Source organism: Talpa occidentalis, unplaced genomic scaffold, assembly GCF_014898055.3.
Source record: "Talpa occidentalis isolate TD23 unplaced genomic scaffold, MPIMG_talOcc4v2.1 talOcc4.7, whole genome shotgun sequence".
NCBI classification, from domain to species: Eukaryota; Metazoa; Chordata; class Mammalia; order Eulipotyphla; family Talpidae; genus Talpa; species Talpa occidentalis.
Window position 1 is genome coordinate 98,896,402 of NW_023605083.1, and position 15,934 is coordinate 98,912,335.

The 15,934-nt window shown below is 38.8% G+C and overlaps 1 protein-coding gene across 1 annotated transcript in view; it reads left to right on the top strand.

Annotated features, from left to right (window-relative positions):
- Positions 1–405: 405 nt before the first annotated feature.
- The window catches only part of ULK2 (unc-51 like autophagy activating kinase 2), an 82,895-nt gene continuing 67,366 nt past the window's right edge, over positions 406–15,934 (top strand). Inside the window, exons 1-3 of the mRNA XM_037494849.2 lie at positions 406–1,010; positions 2,283–2,375; positions 3,752–3,793. Coding sequence (XP_037350746.1) covers positions 921–1,010; positions 2,283–2,375; positions 3,752–3,793 — 225 coding nt within the window. The 5' untranslated portion in view covers positions 406–920. The remainder of the gene's footprint in view (positions 1,011–2,282; positions 2,376–3,751; positions 3,794–15,934) is intronic.

Here is a 15,934-nt window from a genome sequence, read left to right on the forward strand (position 1 = left end):
CTCTTCAAGCACCCTGGGCAGCGAACGCATTAGAGTCGAAGACCGGCATGACTTGGGTTTTAGAGTTCAAGGGGAAATCCCGGCTCTAGGTGTAGAGTTGCTCTTACCGGGTGCCTGGGGTCTACACAGCACCAAGGACATTTCCGACCCGTCTGCAGCTGGAGTTCAAGGGCTATTTCCTCGAAGCCTCCTTCTTCTAGCTGGCTCTAGTCCCGTTTGTGGCAAGCTCCATTCTGCACCCAGGCCCAGTGCAGAATCTTCTTTCCTGCTTTAGCAGTGACTGGGTTCTCGCTCGGGCCGTGGGCGTGCAAACCAGAGCTCGCAGGTACTCATTTTCCCGGCGGAGGGAGCAACCTCTCCGCGCGCTGCGTCCTACAAGACGTGCTGACGTCGCGGAGGGCCGACAGTCGGCGCGGGAGCGGCCGGCGCGCGCTTGTGCGTTGGGCGCCGCCCGGAGGCGCGGAGGTGCGCGGGTGCCGCTGCCGTGTCGGTCCTTGGGCGGCGGCCACCAAAGCAGCGCCCCGGGGCGGAGAGCGCCGAAGCGGCCAGACGAGCTGGGGATGGGGAGGACCGGGCCCCGCATCTCTCCCGGACGCGTGTGCGGTTCCAGGGGCGCGCAGTGACGGCGGCGGCGCCCCTGGCCCGCCAGCGCCGAGGCCGCTTCGCCAGGGAACCCGCGGCCGGCGGCGAGCCGGGCCATGAGGAGAGACCGGGGCCGGGCCAGGCCTCGCTGACCCCGGCCCCGCTCGGCGGCCTCTCCTCTCCCCGCTCCGGCCTCTCGGCATGAGCGTCCGCCCGGGCGCGGGGCCGCGGCTGCCCCATTCCGGCGGCCAGCGGGCGCGCTCCGGGCCGGCGGGCCTGCGGTGCTGATCCCGGCCCGCGGAGCTGCGCCGCCCGCCGTATGCCCCGGGGGCGCGGCCATGGAGGTGGTGGGCGACTTCGAGTACAGCAAGAGGGACCTCGTGGGACACGGGGCCTTCGCCGTGGTCTTCCGGGGGCGACACCGGCAGGTGAGCCCCGCCGGTCCGAGCGAGGCCGGGCTTTGTGGGCCCCAGTAGCCCGCGCGGCGGGACTGGGGGGTCCCGAAACTTGTAGAAACCGCGGGCGCAGCGACCCCCACCCGCACCCGCACCCGCCGGGCAGGGCTCCCCGCCCCGAGGCCTGCCATTGTGCGCGCTGTCAGTGTCGGGGGTTTGTTTTGGTCGGGCGAGGTTTGTTTGGAGGCCGGGGCCACTAGGCAGCGCTCCACCTACGGCCGGGCGGCCGGGCCTCTGATTTCCCGTCGGTGGCGGAGAGCCCGATAACAAAGTGCTGTAAGCGACTCGACCCCCGGCCGGCCCAGAGAAGCCTTTGCGCTTGAGCGTCCCCCCAAATCCTAGAGGGCTGCAACCCCCGGCGCAGCCCAGGGCTCGGGCGTAGACCTCGTCTGCGGTGTCCCGCCCTCACCCCACCCTCCTTTCGCTCTGGGCTGCCAGGGTTCGTCACCTTTGAGGTCGATTATTGCAGACCCAGCGGAAAATGGGCTGCTTTCCCGTTAGCCCGGGGCTTTCTCAAACTCTGGGGTGTCACGTTTCCCAGCTTTGGTTCTCCGACACCCGGATGAACCGCGTCCCCATCTTCCCTTTCTTGGAAGACGGGCTCCGAGTGGAGACGATGGTTGGTTGGACGCTCCGTTTTTCAATCCAAATAAACAAGAAAGCATGTTCAAGCCCCCCGCTCCTACCCCACCCCCCTTTTAAGTTTTTTGCTGTTTTGCAAAGCGATCACACGAGGTTCCAAAATCTAAAGAATTTGGAAAGGAACCTCGAGTGGAAACGAAGGGTTTGGCAATTTTGATTGTTGTCAAGAGGCATGTTAAAAGTGGGCTGGCATTGTTGCTTATCAGAAAAAGTAATAAATACTGATTTTAATTTGTTAAAATAAATTAAAACGCAAGAAGAAAGTAACTAAAATAAGGTTTAATACTGCCAACCTATCAAATTTGTTGTCAGTTAACCATACTATCTTTCAGTTTATTGTCCACATATCTTCATAACTTAAATGGTGGTAAACTATGTTCTTTTTTTCACTTAGTACTAGTTACTGTGTGGTTTTCATATTAATTATTTTTAGTGACTGTCTTGTATATTAATTGTGATGTATGAAATATTGTTTTGATGCAGATTCTTTTCCATATTTTCATTTAGCACATAAATTTGCTAAAAAGGTCTTGGTGGCTACAGATTTTTTTTCCCTGGTGGATTATTTTTGTATACAGGAATAACATTCTTTTTCTTTTCCAGAAAACTGACTGGGAGGTAGCTATTAAAAGTATTAATAAAAAGAACTTGTCAAAATCACAAATACTGCTTGGGAAGGAGATTAAAATCTTAAAGGTATGTTTGTTTTCTGTGTTATTTTATACAAGGCTAAACCTAGGCTAAAGATTACATGATGATATTCTTTGCAATAGTTGGACCTATTTCTCAAACTTCTCAAAAGTTTGAGAATTTTCACCTGTTGCTTTCATTTTTGCATGCTCGGTGTTTTGAAACGTTGAGTACTCGGAAGCTGTTTTTAAGAGTAGATGTTTCTGGATGTTGGCCATGTTTGGGAGGATTCTATGAAAACTGATTTCAGTATCTCATGTCTTCTTTCCCCTAGTTATTATGTTAATCTTTGAGTCAGGCCTCTCATATATTATTTACCTCTGTTGACCCCTTTCACATTACAGTTAAGTGTTGGGGGATCTGGGAATCTTTCTTTCTTGTTAATTTGAACAATTTGTTTTCCTCAGAAGGAAAGATCACAAGCAGCATTATTCAATTCAAGTAAGATGCTTTGAGGAATAAAAAGGTCATGGTCAAATAAGTGTGGAAAGTCCTGTTTACTAAATACTTCTTGGAGAGTCACAAAGCCCTTGGCTCATATACTGAAAAATTACGCAATGAGAAAATTGGTTTGGGTGTATTTAACCCATTGTTTTCCAAACTGATGTGATTATGGAATCCTCATGTAAAACCAACTTTAATAAATATTATTCTGTGGAGAGCACTTTTTTAAAGAAGTATATATATATTTTTAAGATTTATTTTTATTTATGCATACAAGAACTGAGGTATAGGTCAGAGGTGTGGGGTGAGGGGGTGCGGGTGAGAGGATTCACCAGAGACAGAGTGGGGAGCACAGCAGGCAGTCTACTGAAATGTGCTGCTGAGGGGAACAGCAGGCAACACAGGAGAGGACTGCTGTACCATGTGAGTTAGCTACTTGGTTGGGGATCGAACTCATATCATGCCTCAGTGGCTGGCAATAGCTTGATGCCCTGAGATTTTAACCCCTGTGCTACCAGGAAGGCCCACAGTATAATTTTTTGAGTTAAGAATTAAACTTTATTTTCTCTCAGGCAAATATCCTTTCTAAAAGCCTTTGAAATTTCATGCCTCTTTTGCTATTAGAAATTATATATTAAATTTAGAAGACTAGCAGAGAAATATGTTACCATATTTATGACTTTTATTTTGGAAATGAAAGTACTCCTCTTGTTAAGAGTCTAATAAATGATGGTACTGAAAAGAAATTTAGACCCCAAGTAAAGTTTGACTTGGCACATACCATATTCCATGATAGACTGTGGAGTACTCTCATCTAGTAATAGTAGTATACTAGAAATAGTGTATATGTACATGTATACTTAAATTTTTATTTGTATGTTGAAATAAAAATTATCATAGTAAGTGCAAATATTTTTAATTCTCAATTTCCTTAACAGGAACTTCAGCATGAAAATATTGTTGCACTCTACGATGTTCAGGTACCTTATTTTTCATTTTAAAAAAATGTACATCTTAATAAAGGACTTAATGTATTTTTTTCATTTCACAAATACTTAAGCAAATCTTAACAAAAGTAGAAAATGGCCTTATTCTTACTGAAAAGATTTATATCTTGAGTTAATATGTTTAAAATAACATAAAGCAGTGGGATAAAAATAATGTGCTGCATGAATAAACTAACAATAGACAATATACTATAGGAATAATGCTATTTTAGGTCAGTAAAAGGAATGTTGAATCTAGAGTACCAGATCTAGCATTTCTGTAATAAATGTAGAAAGGATATAAATATTGTGAGCTATTAAAAAACTTAGAGCTTTTCTGTCTGGAGGTTCCTCAGTTTATTAAAAATGGAGCTACCATATGACCCGGCATTTCCTCTCCTAGGGATCTACCCAAAGGACACAAAAACATTGATTCAAAAGAACACCTGTACCCCTGTGTTTATTGCAGCACTATTTACAATAGGTAAAACCTGGAAACAACCCAAATGCCCAAAAATAGATGACTGGATCAAGAAGATGCGGCATATATACATAATGGAATATTATTCAGCAATCAAAAAAGATAAACTCATGCCATTCACAGCAACGTGGATGGAACTAGAAGGAATTATGCTCAGTGAAATAAGCCAGAAGGAAAAAGAAAAATATCGGATGGTTTCACTTATAGCAGGAATATAGGGGAACCAAATAAGACATCAGTGTAAAAAAATAATAACAGTACAAAACACAGCAAAGCAAAAACAGACAATTATAAATCAGAGACATCCTGCAGGGGAGGAGGAGGGAGAGGGATCAGAGGGAGGGAGGAGCACAGGGGACTGAATTGATGGTGCACAGGTGCATTGGTGAAGGAAACTATGAGAACTACACCTGAGGGGGTAGGGGGAAGCAAATATTGTTTACAAATGAACACTGATGTAAAAAATAAAAAACTAATTAAAAAATGTAAACAAAAAACTTAGAGCTTATTTCTTACTTCCTAATTATAGTGATACTAGGCAGTAAATAAAAACTAGGGCACTGTACATATTCACCACTCATGTATATCTGATTATACATGATAGTTACATTTTATTTGGAGATCAGTAGGCAGTATTTTCTAATACAGTATTTCTATGTAGTCAGAATAACCCTTGGAAATCCTTTTAAAAAGTCCAGTTTTGGAGAAAATTATACTTTTTTGGGGGGTGGAATACCAAATTAATTAGTTGATGTTATATTTAGCTGCCATATTCATCTTGTATTAAAAACAAAACAGAAAATTTCTTTAAATACCAGAATCACCCAGTGAGAGGCTACAGGGACCTGAGATCTATTGAGGTAGCAGCTAATGCACATCCTCCCCTCCTTCCCTCCTGTCCCTCTACCCGCCACAGACCTGGTGAATGATTGATAGTATTTCCTTCTTTTATTTTGCTTAACCCGGAAGTTGAATTCCTATAAAGCTAATGGACATACATTATGTGGTTCTCCTGTATGTATGTGTGTGTGTGTGTGTATGTGTGTGTGTGTATATATATATATATATATATATATATAAAGTATATTATGTATGTACATTGAGCTAAAAACTTTTTTAAAAACCTTTTCTATGTGTACTTGCATTACTCAAACGCATTCATTTTATAGGGTTTTGAGTGTGCCTACTTTGTGCCTGGCATTGCTAAATGTTAGGCATAATGCATGAGTAAAGCAAATTCCTTACTTTCAGTGTGCTTAATTTTAGTGGGGTGAGACAAAACAAACTCTTCTAATTATACTGTTATACTGTTCATTTTATTTTTTTAATATACTTTTCACTTTAATGTCATATCGTGCCACAAAATATTTAACTAAGCCATGTTATAAGATGTTTAGTTTTTCCCACAATTAAAAAATACCGTATGGATAATACATACTTATTATGTATTGACAATCCATAATCAAATTATGTCTTTAATTATGTCTTTTAAGTTCAATTTCTAGAATTGGAATTACCAGGTTAAACGGCATGTACAGTTTTAGTGTTTTTCATTGTAGAGTGTGATTTCTTCTTCCCCAAAATTGCAGTTTAAACTCCACTCACAGAATATGAGAGTCCTGTGAGGTATCTTTCATAATCTGTTTAAATAGGGTAACTCATATCTTCATTTGAGACATATGAAAGGGGGAAACTTTAAAGTCAAAACAATAAACTCATTTCACAATCCCTATTGGAAATGTCATTTAACTCCAAAATGTTTGTGTAGTTTGTCTTAGTCTCTGTAGATAGAGGGCACCAAGTGCAACAAGTCAGTGCCTAGTACAAAAATTGTTAAATAATATTAACTCTTAATGTCCCATTTTTTGAGAAGTACAGAAAACCCTGTCAATTGCAAAGTAGGTTTTGCTTTCAGGGTAGATTTTGCCTACCAAAATAAAAATACTTTTAAGTATGAGCTTTGGCTATAGAATATTGCTAAAGGGAATGTGTGCTCATTATCAAACAGTCAGAAATTTCAAGGTGACTGCATTAAAATGTTTATTATTTTCTGCATTGTATACTGAAACTAGTTTATTTTTATAAACTTAAGCAATTTCGGTCAAATGAATCTAGTCTTCAGTAGTTGGCTATCAAGTAAATAGAATTGTGATCTAGTATTTTAGATTTGATTCTTTGATTCTGTTTATCAAAGGGCACAATATAGAGGTTGGTATAGTAAATCTATAAACTTTTTTTAATAAAGATTTATTTATGCATACAAGAACTGGGGTACAGGTCAGAGGTCTGAGGGGTGAGAGGATTCACCAGAGACAGAGTGGGGAACAGAACAGGCGGATTGACTAAAATACATTGCTGAGGGGAGCAGCGGGCAAGTCAGGAGAGGTCTGCTGCCTCATGTAGGTCACCTTCCTGGCAGGGCATCCAACTTGTGCTGCAGTGACCGCAGATAGCTTCTCAATGCTGTGTCTTAACCCCTTGCGGCACCAGGGAGGCCCCACCTTGGTTTCTTTTTAATTCCTTAAATTATTACTCCATTGACTTCACGTTTTATTTATCTCTTCATGTTTTTTCTCTTACTTTCCTGTTGCAGTTTTGTCATGCTTCTGTTGTTTTTATTTTTCCTACTGTTTTTTTGTGATTAGTATTTCTTGAGCCAGTTAATGAGACACATAGGCGTATAGTGGTGATCAAAATAGAAATGGTCCTTGCCCTTGTGGAGCTTACAGTATATTGGGGTAGATGACATGAAGCAAAATCTAAATGTGCACAGTGATTTAATAGAGAATTTTTGGAGAGATTTGGAGGAAACACTATGGGGGTTGGGGAGGCAGGGCAATTCGTTTTGCGGGGCTTGGGGAGACTCCCTAAATAAAGATGTTTAATCAGCTTCCTAATTATCATCATTGTCCTAGGAGAAGAAGAAGGTTTACCTTTGAAGGTATCTGGTATTCAAGGCATGTTTTGAAGAACAGTTATAGTATCAACATGTTACGAAAAGACACATTCTATTCCTTTAGTTTATGTTTACATTGGAAGAAATAACTGAGAAGATAATATTATACAATAATTCTTTATTCTTAAAAGTGCTATTTTCCTTCAGTTTATTTTGCTGCAATTGGTTTATTTTCTTATTGGGGAATAATTTTGGTTTTAGACACAAATACAAAATTGAGACTGATTTATTTTTTATCAGATTGATTTTTCTGTTGATATAACCTAAGACATTTTATTATTTTAACAAGAATTTTTAAAAAGCATTTGCTGTTAGAGCCCTGAAATTCACCATCTCACTAGCATCTGTCAGATTTAATCACCTACAGAATTACCTTATAAAGATTACCTTATCAGAAAGTGTCATCTTGTGAGTTTAGCTGTAAAATTGCAAAAGAAAGCTGAGCTACACTAATAAATAAATAAATAAATAAATAAAAAGATGTTTAAATAGACTTGATAGAAGAGTGGCAGGCTAGGCTTGGGTAGGTGAAGCCTTGTATGAAAAGTGGACAGAAATGATCAGAGTTGGAGGAACTGGATGAAGACCAGTGTTATGGACAGGCAAGAGTAGGGAGAGAGGAGTGTTAGGGGATGCTGGAGGGTCTAGCAGGGCCATGTGTGCTTTTTAGTGTAAGGGCAGTGTAGAGCCATTGAATAATTGTAAAAAGAAGAGAGTAATATCATGTCTTTTTCATAAGATACATATCTTTGAGTATTCTGGGCATGAGAGAAATTTTTTGTCAGTCAGGAATACTTAACCGACACGATTATCAGTAGTCTCAATATTTATTTCCCTCTTGGAAATTTCATTTCCAATGAAATGATGATTCATTTATAGATGGTGCTAACAAAACTGGATATCTGAGGAAAGAGTCCCCAATCGCATCATTTTTCAAAATAATTTTCAAATGAATTAAAGACTGAAACATATAAACAAGAATCTTAGGATAATATTTAGGTGACTGTATAGAATCCAAGAAATAGAGAGTTTAAATCAAGATAAGCAATTCACTTGAAGTGGGGACATGAAAATTTTAAAAAGTTGTTTTATGGCAAATAAAACCATCAACAAATTGACAGCCAAATGAGGATCAGTCTTGTTAGAGACCATAATATATGTGAATCTCTAATGTTGAGGAAAAAAGCCAGCCAGTATACAGTTACTGTAAGCATTTGTTTTTGCAAGTTTCAAAAAGAGACAACTCAACTAGGGTGATAGAAATTGGGGAAGGTAAAACAGAGACTCCATCTTTTTGTGGTAATTGATTGCAAAGAGACTTGAGGAAACTTTCTGGAGTAAGGGAAATGTTTTGTATTTTTGATTGGAAGGGTAGTTATGTGTTATTTATGTTAGTCACAACATATACTGTATTTGTGAACTGTATACTTAAATCTGTGTGTATGTTAGTGTATGTAAATTATACTTAAGATGCAGAAAGGCAGTTGACAAATAATCGTGTAATACAACACAGCAGATAACAGGCCAATATCTCAAGCATATAAATCCTCACAAATAGATAAGGAGAAGATAACTTGAAGAGAAAGTAAGGAAAGGATAAAATTGTTGGATCTCATAAATTAAATAAAAATGGCTAATAAATGTATGAAATGATATTCATAAACACATGGTCAGGGAAATGTTAAAATAACAGTGTGATGTCACTTCTCGCCCATCCAATTGGCAAAATGAAAAAGTGCATTAATTCTTACTGGTGGAATTGCAGAGGAAGTGTAAAATGCTGTCATTGATGACTGATAGAAATGTGAATTGTAGGAATATTTTTGAAATGTTGTCTATCAATATTTTGCTTTCATACCCTGTAAAATACTTTCAACACTACATTCAGACTAATCTGGTAATGTAAATCAGGGTATGTTATTCTTCTGTTTGGACCCCTGCAATTGCTCCCCATTTCTATGAGTAAAAGCCGTAGTCCTCATTGACGCAGCCTGATCCTGTTATCTCTGACTTCATTTCTCTTCACCTAGGTGCTTTTGCTCTTCCCACACAAGCCTGCTTTGGTTCCTGAAGCACTCCATACCATGAACCTTTACCCCTGTTTTTCCTTTTGACTAGGATCTTCTCCTCTAAATATACTATTTATTCAGATATTTTTGTATCTGTAGTATGTACGATATATCCTTCGGCGTTTATAGGTCTTACTCAAACACTGTGCTTTCAGTGAAGCCTTTTTTAGCCACCCTAAATAAAATTGTATTTCCTTCCCCATTACTATGTATTCCCCTTCTCCATTTTTTTTAAACCAAAACACCCTCTAACATATTGGATATACTTATTTTGTTTATTGTCTCTTCTCTCTTAACATTTAAGCTTGAAGAGAACTGGGTATTTACTTCTTTACTTATTACTGCATCCTCCTGGCCTGGAATAGTGTCATGTATGTTGTAGATAGTTAAAAAATATTTGAATAACAAAGACTGTCTATTACCATTAAAAATGTATATCCTTTTACTAAAACATCCCATTTTCACAAAAGCATGAAAACTTAAAATGTATGTGTAAGAATCAATGTAGCATTACTTGTAAGGGACAAAACTATAAACAAATGAATCTTCCTTAGGGAGTGGCTGAATAAACAGTGATATAATTAACCTATGAAATACACAGTTAAAAAAAGTGTGTTTATCCTTTTGACTTGGAAGAATTTCTAGTGCATTATTGATCGAGGGAAGCAAGATTCAGACATTTATGATATTGTTCATAAAAAATGCTTGTATGTATTTATGATTCTATAGGTAGGAGAAAAATATGAAAGAATATATACCAGATGTTAATATTGATTAGTTGGGAGTAGTGAAGTTAAGCAAAAAGTTGGAAATGGATTATATTAAAATACAAACAAAGCTAAGCAACAGGTACATGCTTCCTTTGCATGTGAGTGTGTGTATAAATAGGTGTATCAAAGCATAAACTAACATGTTAATGGGCTTTCTCTCAGATGGTGAGAGGTGATTTTTTTACTTCTTTCATATTTTATGTTTAAGTTTTTTCAATTAGCACATTTTTATACTGAAGAATAAAAGTAATTTTCTTTTCTTGGGGCCGGGGAAGTTATCCACTTTTGCTTTTCTTCTTTTCTGTAATCATCGGATAGTCTTCTGACTTGAGGTATTTAGGTATTTTTTTGCCCGCAAGGGAGTACATATATCTGAATATTAAAATTAACATATGGTTAGAGTAAGGACTATTTTCCATTATAATTGGCCTAAGAATTTGTTAAAGTATAAAAACTGGCTGCTGAGTAGAGGAGAATGGACAAGGGTAGATGTGGGGTCATCATATAGGTGGTGTCTGGGTGAGACTGGTGGTTCCACTGGAAGTGGTGGGATCTGGGCACACTGGTGGGGCATTTAAGAGATGGGTTGTTAAGACTTGGATACTTAGACTGTAGGAGGTGAAGAAGAGGTAATCAGAGTTGACAGAACTTTATTGTATGTATTGAAATGTTTTTCCCAGTTTTTCTTTTTTTGCTTTATTTTAGCTTCTTTTTGATATGTGGAAATTCTTAATATAGTAAATTTATCCATCTGTATTTTAATGATCTCTAGGCTTCATAGCATTTAAGTTTTACTCCAACTTGGCTTCATTTTTCATATTTGGGTCTTTGATCTCAAATTTAATATGCACAAAGGAATAATACAGAAATTCAGCTTATGTTCCAGAAAGTCATTCTAAGTTTTCACCTGTTTCTGAATATAACTGAAGAGGATAATACCTTTTGTGGAACCATTAAAAAGAGTGTGGATTTAGGCAATTTGAAGAATTATGGGCAAATCAGACTTACATTACAATGGTATTTAGTTATGAATGTATAAATTTAATTGAGATCATTGTTGAGTTCCAATGTGTTTTTTCTAGTACCACCAGTCAATTCTGTCTATGTGAAGTTAACCGCAGATTCTGTCAGACTCCCACAGATGTCAGTCACAAGTCCAAATTGTCACCTGGGCTTCTGACTGACTGGCTGTACATCAAGTTACCAGTAACTCCTTTGGGTTGATCAGTTTGCTAGAGCAGCTCATAGAACTGAGAAAAGCATTTTACTTACTAGATTATTGGTATATTATAAAAATGTGTAACTCGGGAACGGCCAGATAGAAGTGATACATAGGGGAAGATGGGTGGAATGTACAGAACTTCTGTGCCCTTTGTCCCCAAATTTCCATCATGTGTTCAGCAACCTGGAAACTTTTTTTTTTTTTAATTTTATTTTAAAGATTTATTTATTTATTTATACAAGCACTGGGTACAGTCAGAAGCGCGGGAGAGTGAGAGAATTCACCAGAGCCAGAGCGGGGAACAGATCAGGCAGACCGATGAAATACACTGCTGAGGGGAGCAGTGGGCGGCAGGAGAGGTCTGTCGCGCCATGTGGAACCCTTGCTGGTGGCTGGGGATCGAACTGGCAGCTTCGCAGTCCAGCGCTCAACTGCTGCGCCACCAGGGGAGGCCCAACCTGGAAACTCTTTTAACCCCCATCCTTTTGGGTTTTGTGGAGGCTCTATTACACAGGTGTGCTTGATTAAATCATTGGCCATCTATGCTTGGACTCAGTTTCCAGCCCTTCTCCCCTCTCCAGAGGTGTGTAGGAGGGTAGAACTGAAAGTTCCAACCTCTGGCAACCAACCCCTGTTCTTAAGTTAGCTAAAAGCTCCCAAAAGTTGTCTCATTGAACATAACAAATGACACCTTGATCTTCTCACCACTGGGAAATTACAAGGGTTTTAGGAACTCTGCAGGAACTGGACAAAGACCAAGTATTTGTTATTACAAGTCACAACATAAGTATTCTGAATATGTTTGAAACTTTTAGTGTGATTGGTATTATTGAGGTACAAGTTAAGGAAAAGGTTTTTCTACAAATGTGTTTGTGTCAGATCAGTGAGGCAGAATTTGCTCTTATATTTTTATTTTGTATCTTGGCTTTTTAGATCATGATCTGAGAGGAAGAGTCTTGGATGACAATATTTTATTGTTTGTAACAGTACTGCTTTATATTGTTAAAAGTAAAAATTCAAGTAAATTTAAAGATATAATTGGTTTTACTTAATTCATAAATTGGGTAGCATCCTCTCTAGCAAGTAGAAAGGCGATCCAAAGAGCTGTGCAAAATGAAAGGTTTTCATAGGCTGAAAAGGAAAAGATAAGGGCAGAGAGGATGGTTTCAGGCAGGGTCACTTCCCTTGGTGGGATGGTAGGGATTGGTTAGGCAGATTACTCATTAGTGTTATTGAGGAAATTTCAGATTGCTAGTTAAAGGTCACATTTTTGGGAGATGTTGAAATTGTAGTTAGATTAAGTATTCTTGGTTGGCTGAATTGGGACTTAGCACAAGTGACTACCTCAGGATTGATATCTTTTTAAAAATAGCAAACTCAGTTTAGGATGTCAGTTACACTGCTTATTTTTTCTTGTTAATACTGCCCCCTCAATAAAGTGAAGATGATAACCCAGTCCCATTTGCACATAGGATGCTGTCACTCTGTCTACCAGGTAACCTCTGCAAGAATAAACCTGAAGATTACAGAAATGGGATTCTTTCCTTTTTGGTGAAATGACCCATCATTTCACAGGGGTATAGATGGATAGCTCTAACCCAGAAGGTTACCTGAGGAGGGGAGAATGAATGGGAAATACACAGAGAAATGTGAGAGATGAGTTTTAGGAGCCTGGGATGGTCCTTTGAATCTTGCTCCTTCTTAATTCTTTTGTTACTTTGTGTTTCTCCACTTCTGCTTCTGTAGGAATTTTGCTGGAGTGAACACCTCCTTGTCTCATCTGACTTTTTAAATTCACTTTATTGTTATTTTATTAATTTTTTTAAATGGAGGTATAATTCACATATAACATTAATTTCAGGTGTACAACATAATGGTTCAGTTACTTTTAAAATTGCAAAAGATGTGCCCTTAGTGGAAAAGCAATTCATATGGTATAGCATTATGTAAAATGAAAAAAGATATCCTCTGCTGCTACTCCTTTCTCCAGAAGAAATCTTTGTTTTCCAAGACTTTTAAATTTTGTTTTCCTTTTTATTTTTTTTATTGCGGTTACATGAGTTTATAGTAGTGCATTTTATTTTGGGGAATAGATTCATACATCCTCAGATATATGTCACCACACCACACCACACCACACCTACTACCAAATCCTTCTTCTGTTGTTCTCATTTACACTCTTCATCCCTGTCCGGTAGCTTAATTCTGCAGTCATGTTTCTAGGGTTTGTTTTGGTTTGTTTGGTTTGTTTTGGTTTGTTTTGTTTCTCTATATTTCACAATGAGTGAAATCATTCAGTATTTCTTTCTCCTTTTGATTTATTTCATTTATCATAACCTCTTCAGTTATATCCATGTTGTTGCAAGTAGAAAGAATTAATCTCTTTTTAAATAGTTGAGTAGTATTCTATGATATAAATACACCACATTTATCCACCGCTCTGTCGTAAGAGACTTATGTTATATTTAATGCATGTGTTCATGTATGTATGCACTCAAACTATTTTGAAAACAAATGCACTTTTCTGTTTTTATTGGACCTGCATTGTACAGCTTTCTAACTTGGGACTTCATCATTACCTTTCTATTATTTCTATATTACTCTCACTCTAGTGCCTCCTTTTTTTTTTTAAGAGCTATTTTAATTTTTAATGTTTATTTTATTTATACAAGAACCGGGGTACAGGCTAGATGAGTGGGAGGATGAGAGGATTCACCAGAGACAGAGTGGGGAACAGAATAGGCAGAATGACCAAAATACACTGCTGAAGGGAGCAGTGGGCGAGACAGGAGAGAGAGGTCTGCCGCGCCATGTGGGTTGCTTTCCAGCCGGTGGGTATCAAACCGGCACTGCAGAGGCTGCAGACAGCTTCACAGCGCTGCACTCAACTGCCTGCACCACCAGGGAGGCCCTTTTAACTATTTTTTTTTTTAAGATTTATTTATTTATTTTTATTTATACAAGAGCTGGGGTACAGGCCAGAGTCGCGGGAGGGTAAGAGGATTCACCAGAGACAGAGCAGGAAACAGAACAGGCAGAATGACCAAAATACACTGCTGAAGGGAGCAGTGGGCGAGACAGGAGAGGTCTGCCGCACCATGTGGGTTGCTTCGCGGCCGGTGGATATCAAACCGGCACTGCAGAGGCTGCGGACAGCTTCACAGCACTGCGCTCAACTGCCTGTGCCACCAGGGAGGCCCTTTTTACTATCTTAATGGCTTATTTTGATGAACAGAAATCTTTTAATTTCACTGCATTCCAGTTTATTGTTTCTTTTATGTTTAAAGCATTTGTGTCATTAAAGAAAACTTTGCCAGGGTCTTGAAAGTAATCTAGTCTTCCCCACTCCCCAAATTCTTTATTGTTTTGTCTTTCTTATTTAGATCTGTAATTTACTGAGAAATGATTTTTGTATGTGATTTGAAGTGTAAAGTTAAAGATCCATTTACTTTGACAAAGGGTAGTGAATTGATCCTTTACCATTTATTCAGCTGTTCCTTTTCCTTCTATAATGTAGTGTTTATATTTTGTCATTAATTAGTGAACACTTATGTGTGGGCTTCTTTTCTTTTCTGTCCCCTTAGTCTTTTCCTCACTGTCTTATGCATTATAGTTTTATATTGTCTTGATATCCTGTAATAAAAACCTTTTCCTTTTTTACATTATATTTAGTTACTTTTGGTCTTTTGCATTGCCACATTTCAGCATTTGGTGGTGGCTCTTCAGTTTATAGCATGAAGGAGTTCCTCTAGTCAAGTTAAATACAGACCCCAAATGGTTGGTTACATTATACAAACTGTGAGGTTTGTAAACTTGTGTCAAGGTACGGAATGGAAATTCTACTCATTGCATTGAAACCCTCACTTAAGCTTCAGTGAGTCAAAACACTTAAAATCCATAAGCCTTGAGCTTAAGGTCATCCTTAGCCAACCCACTCTCTACAAGGAACTGGCATATGTTCTTGCACTAGTCACCTTGTAGTTGAATTACTTCTCTGTATTCTGGATGCTCAATTATTGTACCATTGCAACCAATATTCTTTTTTTTTTTTTTGAGGTTTTTCAAATATTTAATTCTATTCATTATATATATTTCATAATGGGAAATTTGTCAATGACTGCTTTGTAAAGGAAATTATCAAGATATGGTACATACCATAATTTAAGCAGGTTGAGCTCTGAATCAAATTGAGGCATTTGAAGCCCATCTCATGGAAACAAAAAGTAGAATGCAGGAATTCACAGTGATATTTTGTCCAATATCAAATTTTCATATATATCATGAGAACAAACTGGCCTATGTGTTCTCTTATGTAGATTAATTTGTCTTTCCTTGTATTTAATAGCAACTTGAATTACTTACTCTGTCTTAATAATAAGTCTCAGTATCTGGTAGACAAGTCCCTTACATTTTACCTCTTTTTCAGGTTTGCAACCAATATTCTTAAAAGCCTTCACTAATTTTCTCCTTATTGTCATTATGGGTGATCCCTTCCACAGTAGTAAGGGTTCTTCCTGCTGTTTCTTTGAATTCTTTTATGGAAAAAATTTCTCAGTGCCAGCAGGAAGCAGGTCATCATCATTCTGTCAGCAAAGGGGTTGAAAGAGTGGAGGTTTTGGGTATTAGATTTTCTTTTC